Source organism: Pseudorasbora parva, chromosome 11 (assembly GCF_024679245.1).
Source record: "Pseudorasbora parva isolate DD20220531a chromosome 11, ASM2467924v1, whole genome shotgun sequence".
Classification (NCBI taxonomy): domain Eukaryota; kingdom Metazoa; phylum Chordata; class Actinopteri; order Cypriniformes; family Gobionidae; genus Pseudorasbora; species Pseudorasbora parva.
In genome coordinates, this window is record NC_090182.1 from 2,974,859 (window position 1) to 2,981,836 (window position 6,978).

Below are 6,978 nucleotides of genomic sequence, written 5' to 3' on the forward strand. Positions count from 1 at the left end.
TACAAAAAAGTAACATTTATGAAATGCATTGTCATGTTTTGTAAATCATTAGTTCATCATTAACTAATCAATTGTAAATCACATATACCTGAATCTACTAAATATATGTAAAATAATTAATAAATCACTCATTTATTAATGAACACGTAGTCATGTTTCATAATCATTAGTTAATTATTTACTAATCACTTGTAAATGACTTGTAACGGAATTTACAAAACATTCATTAAATGTTAGCATATCACTTGATAATCATTTATGAATGTTTTGTAAATGATTAGTTCATCATTAACTAACCACTTATAAATGACTTACAACTGAACAATATTATAAAGTGTTACCTGATCTTTTAGTCTTTTAGATCTTTAGTTTAAACAAAAAACTCAAAATGCCTGAATCTCCTTGATCTTCTTCTGGAGTTGAGCACACAGGGATTGTTCATCTTCTCTCTTGCTGAGCAGCTGGCTTGTTTCAAAGTCTTTCCTGCGGGTGTTCAAGTAGTTGCAAAAAAAAAAAAAAAAGTCTCTAATTGAAATTTTCTAGAGATTGATCACATCTAAAGTTTTCAGTTGGCCGAATTGAAATTCTGTGAATTGATGCAATTTAATTCACAGAAATTCAATTTGGCTGCCTGAAAAATGTAGATGTGATCAGAAAATTTCAATTGGAGACCATTGTGTAATTTACAGTGAAAAAACGTAAACTGATATTCCCAGAATTCCCTGCGTGACACTTGACATTTGATATATTTTCATTGAAATAACTGTTTCTTTTTGTTTTCTAACCAGTTACGGACATTAGGGTTTTATGTTAAATTTAATGTTGTTAATGATTATTTTATTTGTAAAATGTTGTGTGCTACCGTGATGGTGTTTAGTGTTTGTGTGAATGACACCTTCTGTTCATTAATTTTGTCCTCAAAGCTTTGTTTATCATGTGACTCTAATCTCCACTGTGATTGGTTGTCAGTGTATATCAAAGGTACATAACAGATATTAGCATTTCAATAGGTTGGTAATTCAACATTATTTCAGTGAATTATTTTTATCATATCACGTCAATAACCCATTGATCTGGAAGCAGAATCAGATTTAACTGTGATTTTCTGCTGTAATAATCAGTTTAACTGGTAAGATCCTCAGAGGGGAAGTTGTGCAGCCATTACGTAAGAATGGAAAGACAGTCTCAGTGAAGGACGTCCTGAATGTGAGTAAATGTGTGTTAGTTACAGGATCAGAGAATGACACTGTTCCTCTGTCATAGTCCAGCTGAACTCTCACACGCTGAAGCTTCACTTTAACAGGAAAGGCAGTGCCGGGTTGATCTGGGGATTGAGAGCTGTATTTGCTGTTCCTGTACCACACACGCCAGACATTAGACTTGAAGAAACCCAGTCCCTTCCTCTGGTTTGATGCTGTGGTTATTCCAAGACCCCAGCCTGTACTGTCACCAACCTCCACATCCCAGCAGTGTGTTCCTGAGTTAAAGCCCTCAGATCCCAGGACACACAGACACCAGTCAAACCTCTCTGGATTATCAGGAAGTGTTTTATCTCCATCACTGAGCGACACACTGGTCAGATCAGACGAGAGTGTGAGACGAGGACCTGCTGTGTTTGGATCAAGAGTCAACGGAGCTGCAAAGAGAAGAACATCAGATTACAGGATGAAATATGATCAGAAATGTAAATATTAAACACATATAAAGACTTTCTATAAATCCTGCTATCATGACAATGGTCTGTCAGTTTCTGTCAGAATGGATTGAGGCTTCAGGTTTAATATCATATTCAATAAACACTATTGTATCCTAATACATAAGCAGAGACCTTGAGGAACAGACTTCTGTAGTCATTATGAGTTCACTGTATGATCTGATGATCTTCTGAAATACAGTTCAGATTCACTCAGAAACTCAAGTGATTATTAAATATATTTCTATCAGATGTTAATGTTGTGTGTGTTTCTATCTGAAGGATGTTTTGCGCTGGTGTCAGATCTGCTGAGACTCACTGTGTTGGACAGTTTCCAGCATCTTCTTCCAGACTCTGGACCGCAGGTTACCCAGATAACGGGACACATCAATCAAAGCTCCAGAACTCATCCGTGGATCCGGCTGTGGGATCTGGACTCTGGAGGAACATTCAGGAGTCAGAACTGCAGTGAATTTGAGTTCAGATCCACTGAGAGAAGAGATACGAGCAGCTCACTCACCTTTCCATTGAGGCGTTAAAGTTCTGGAAAATATAGAGTTTGAAAACATGTTAATATCTTATCAAACACTCTCACTGTCAGTGAGTCTCAAGTTGTTTTATGCTCAAAGAATGAAGCCAGATTGATTGGTCACCTTTAGAAACGAGACGTCATTGGCTTTCATCATCTCCTCCATGTCTCTGATTGTGTGTGAAAGAGCTGAGATGTGTGTGTTCATCTCCTCCAGCTTCTCCTTCATCCTCTGCTTCTTCTGCTCCTCTTCCTCCCTCAGTGCAGTGATTGTAGCTTCTTCTTCGTCTCTGAGAAACTGATGAAGCTTCTCAAACTCTTCTTTAATCTGACGCTCTGTGTGCTCAGCTTGAGACTGAAATCACATCACATTCACTTCAGTCAGCTCTGTGTGAACACACTCCACTAATGTCAATAATAAACTGTGTGTGTGAATGTTGAGTGTTTAACTCTTTACACATCCTCACCTCGATGTGTTGGATTGTTTCATCACACTCTCCTTTCATTTCTTTTCCATGTTTGAGCTTGTTTTGTAAGGACGTCAGCGCTGTATTAAATTCCTCCTACAGGTTAAGATGAAAATCTGTGAAACTGATGAAGCTTTAAGAGGTTTAAACATTGTGTGTTTGAATGTTTTTATTGTTATATTAATATTTTTATGCTGAATGTGTTAATCTCAGAAGCATTTGTGCCTGAAAATGGCAGGACATATATATATATTTTTATTTCAAATGATGAACATCCAGAAATCACCAAACAAATGTGTTTTTTTGCAATGGCCAATTCTTAATTATTATATCCATGCTTGTGGTTGTACAAATGCAAATACAGGAACTGAAAGTACACTATATTGCCAAAAATTTAGTGACGCCTGCTTTTACTTGCACATGAACTTTAATGCCATCCCATTGTTAATCCGTAGGGTTTAATATGGAGTCGGCCCACCCTTTGCTGCTCTAACAGCTTCAGCTCTTCTGGGAAGGCTTTCCTCAAGGTTTAGGAGTGTGTTTATGGGGATTTTTGACCATTCTTCTAGAAGCTCATTTGTGAGGTCAGGCACTGATGTTGGATGAGAAGGCCTGGCTCTCAGTCTCCGCTCTAATTCATCCCAAAGCTGTTCTATCGGGTTGAGCTCAGGACTCTGTGCAGGCCAGTCAAGTTCCTCCACACCAAACTCCTCATCCATGTCTTTATGGAGCGACGCTTTGTGCACTGGAGCGCAGTCATGCTGGGACAGGAAGGGGCCGTCCCCAAACTCTTCCCACAAATTCAGGCATGAAATTGTCTTGATATGCTGAAGCATTAAGAATTCCTTTCACTGGAACTAAGAGGCCAAGCCCAACCCCTGAAAAACAACCCCACACCATAACCCCCCTCCACCAAACTTAACACTTGACACAATGCAGTCAGGCGAGTCCTGTTCTCCTGGCGATCACCAAACCCAGACTCGTCCATGGGATTGTCAGACTGAAGCGTGATTGGTCGCTCAGAGAACACGTCTCACTTCTCTAGAGTCCAGTGGCGGCTGCTTTACTTCACTGCATACTACGCTTTGCATTGGTCTTGGTGATGTAAGACTTGGATGAGCTGCTCGGCCATGGAAACCCATTCCATGAAGCTCTTTACGCTGTTCTTGAGCTCATCTGAAGGCCACAGAAGTCTGGAGGTCTGGAGCTGTTGACTCTGGAGGGGCGTCCCAATACTTTTGGCAATATAGTGCATGTTAGTATCAAACACTTTTGGTGTGTCTTGTAATAAATCATATATTGTTATTGAAAAAAATATTAATAACCCATAACATATCTATATTTTTCCAAACATGTTTTGTGCCGAACATCAGAGCAGTCGAAGCTTAGTGGAGAATTTTATATCAGTAGTGTAGGATCCCCTATGAAACAGGCCTTGTTCCAAAACCAGGCATCACATTCCAGACCTCCCAAGGGCTTATCCTACTCCACCATTAGCAAACCATAAAAATTAATAATTTGCATTTGGAGGGAAACAACACCTTTTATCACCACCAATCTGCTTTATCTCAAACCAATACAACAACAGTGATCATGTGACTTGTTTTTCCCCTTTGTTCCAGGGATTATCATCTAGCAGAACTAAACCCCCCCCCCCCCCCCCCTGAAACCTCAGACATAAATTCAGGGTCTTGCCACCACAGAGACCCGCTAAAAGCTTTTCTGAGACCCAAAATCACTCTAGACATGATACAGACATCCCTCCTTTCTCTAACAGCACATTCCAGAGACCCTTTTAGAAACTCACACGAAGATCTCGTACCAATCAGACACAAAGACTAAAACCCTGAGATTCAATAACATGAAGTAATTCCCAATCGAAATTCGTCATACACTATATGTATTATGTATGTGTACATAGCCTGTGTGTTTTATATCGTCAAACCGTTGGGTATACCTATTCGGGCATGTTTGTCTTCGTCCGGGTCGTAACAAGGAACGACCATATTAGGCCACAAATGTATACCAAAGTATGATGTGTATTCTCCTATAACCTGTGTTGTTTGGCTAAATGACCAACGTTTACCACATATAAATATTTAGTATCTCCTACCCCAGCCATGAGAAATATATGCTATTTGATATCGGTGTAACGGATAAAAGATTTCCATCCTCATGATGCAAGGTAAACATGAGTAAAATGTACTAGAGTTACGCTATGGAAGTTAGATCCTTAAAACATTTAAACAAACTCATGAAGAATATCAACACGTGTTTGAGATGACGTCACATTATAATGATATGTACGAACAGGAGACAGGGGCGGGAGAAACGCCCACCACAATGTCCGATTGGCCTGAGAAACTTTCGGGGATGGACTCCAAGACATGTTTAAAACCAAGGATCAATCATGAATGCTTTGCTTCTTGTCTTCAACTTGTTGTTCAACAAGTTTACCGCGTGCCTTGCAGCAACCCAGGCTGCTCTAACCCGCGCTGGCCTTGTCACCTATCTGCCTACATGGGCCGCCACACTCAGAGCTACCAAGAGTTCTTCCAGAAACTTCATTCCACTCTGTAGTAAACCTCGCTGACGAAACTTCCTCCCGGAAACGCACCCAGCCGGTGCTCCCTGGGACGCAGAGAAAGCCCGTCGCATAGCAACGCTGACGCTCGTTCCAGTGACCAGGAAACGGCACGTGTGGCTTCATCAGGCGAAGCCACTCATCCACTGAATGAACTCAAACGCCTTCCCTCGCAAACAACGTCATCGGCTGGTCAACCAATCAACACCGCAGCAACCTCATCCAGAGGAAGAACGCACCCCAGGAACAAGCAAACGCAAGTACAATACTTCATTGTGGTTGAGCTGGTGAAACTCTGTCTAGCAGACAAACTACGATTAAGTTGCTAGATTGTTGATTCTCGCAGGTGACGGCTGGGAAAGTGTATAACATGCCATATCTCTTTTCAGTATGAAAGTATATTCTTGTGTGTGTCAGTAGTTTAGTGTTGTGTGTATTAGACTAGATAAATAAATCTTGTTTTCAGTTTTCATCTATACAGGTCTCTTGTGCTTTGTGTCCGTAAGTTACTGCCTCAAACTGTATGACCCTTGTTACCTAAGCTCACAAACAGTGAACGTAAAAGTTAATGATATTATTGCCGTTGGCCACGGGTAGTATCATGAGTCGAAATTGATAAAATACGGTAAATTCAACATATCGGCGGACGAATAGTTGACAGAGCAGTAAATATTAATTTTGAATTATTGTTTATATAAGGTCGGTTTCCTTTCACTGTAATTCAATACCCCTTTTGAGTTATTTGATTCGAATCAATTCCTACAGTAGTAAGTCGTGGAGATTTAGTCTGAGCAAAAGTAAATAGGCTACTAATGTATTCTACACACAAATAGTACTGTGTGTTTATCACTGTATTTAGCATGAAATGAGGGACATTTGTCTTACCTTGTAAGATGAAACCACTTCACTGATGGGTCTGAATGTGTGTTTGGCGTGTTTCTCTGAGTCTCTGCACACTAAACACACAGGCTGTTTGTCCTCCAGACAGAAGAGTTTGAGTTTCTCACTGTGTAAACTGCAGATCTCCTCAGACTTTGATGAACGCCTCTCATTTCTCTCCTTTATCAATGATTCACACAAGTTTTTTAACTCTAGATTAACTGGAGGATCACCTCTTGAGGATCTTCTCCTGCAGACGGGACACTTCTGAGTTTCCTGAGTTTTCCAGAACTGTTGCAGACACTCTTTACAAATACTGTGACTACAGGACAGAAAAACAGGAACCTTGAAGATTTCACAGCAAATAGGACAAGTAGGATCTTCAGCAGATTTTGAATCCATTTCCTCGTCTTGTAAAATATCCAATAATCTACAATTTACTTTAAATTTCTAAACTTTGCTTTGAAAAGTTAACAATTACAATCAAAATCTAATTCAGAGATACACAACAATCCTAATAAAATGTGTCCTCTGTTCTTCACCTACTCGTTTTAGTTTTCAGTAAAAATGAAAGGGAGAAATAATAAGACCAGTCACTTCCTGATAGGTTTTGTAAGAGGGAGTTTCTGGGGTTACATAAACCACTAAAACTAGTCTTACAAGTTAGACATCTTTTGTTCTTTAAGACTGTTCTTAACTTTAAGTCAGTTACATAAAATTGTACATTGGCAACTCCAGCTGTAGTGCTCATGATCTCCACTAGGGGGCTCTCCTCCTGACTCTTGGGTCTTATCAGGGACTACATTACCCATGACCCACTGCCTGG

General features: G+C 40.0%; 1 protein-coding gene across 1 annotated transcript; it reads right to left on the reverse strand.

Annotated features, from left to right (window-relative positions):
- Positions 1-1,091: 1,091 nt before the first annotated feature.
- Positions 1,092-6,554, reverse strand: LOC137092160 (nuclear factor 7, brain-like). The gene is made up of 6 exons (XM_067456420.1): positions 6,159-6,554; positions 2,690-2,785; positions 2,347-2,577; positions 2,214-2,236; positions 2,013-2,131; positions 1,092-1,636 (listed from the first exon to the last, which is right to left on the reverse strand). Exons 1-6 carry the CDS (start codon positions 6,552-6,554, stop codon positions 1,092-1,094), a joined length of 1,410 nt encoding a protein of 469 aa, XP_067312521.1.
- Positions 6,555-6,978: the final 424 nt, after the last annotated feature.

Excerpts from the sequence above, each read along its gene's own strand:
- LOC137092160 (XM_067456420.1), bottom strand. The coding sequence starts at position 6,554 with ATGGATTCAAAATCTGCTGAAGATCCTACTTGTCCTATTTGCTGTGAA. Across the intron at positions 2,237-2,346 it reads ATGACGTCTCGTTTCTAAAG|AACTTTAACGCCTCAATGGA; the intron begins GTGACCAATCAA and ends TATATTTTCCAG. Across the intron at positions 2,132-2,213 it reads TTTAACGCCTCAATGGAAAG|AGTCCAGATCCCACAGCCGG; the intron begins GTGAGTGAGCTG and ends ATGTTCCTCCAG.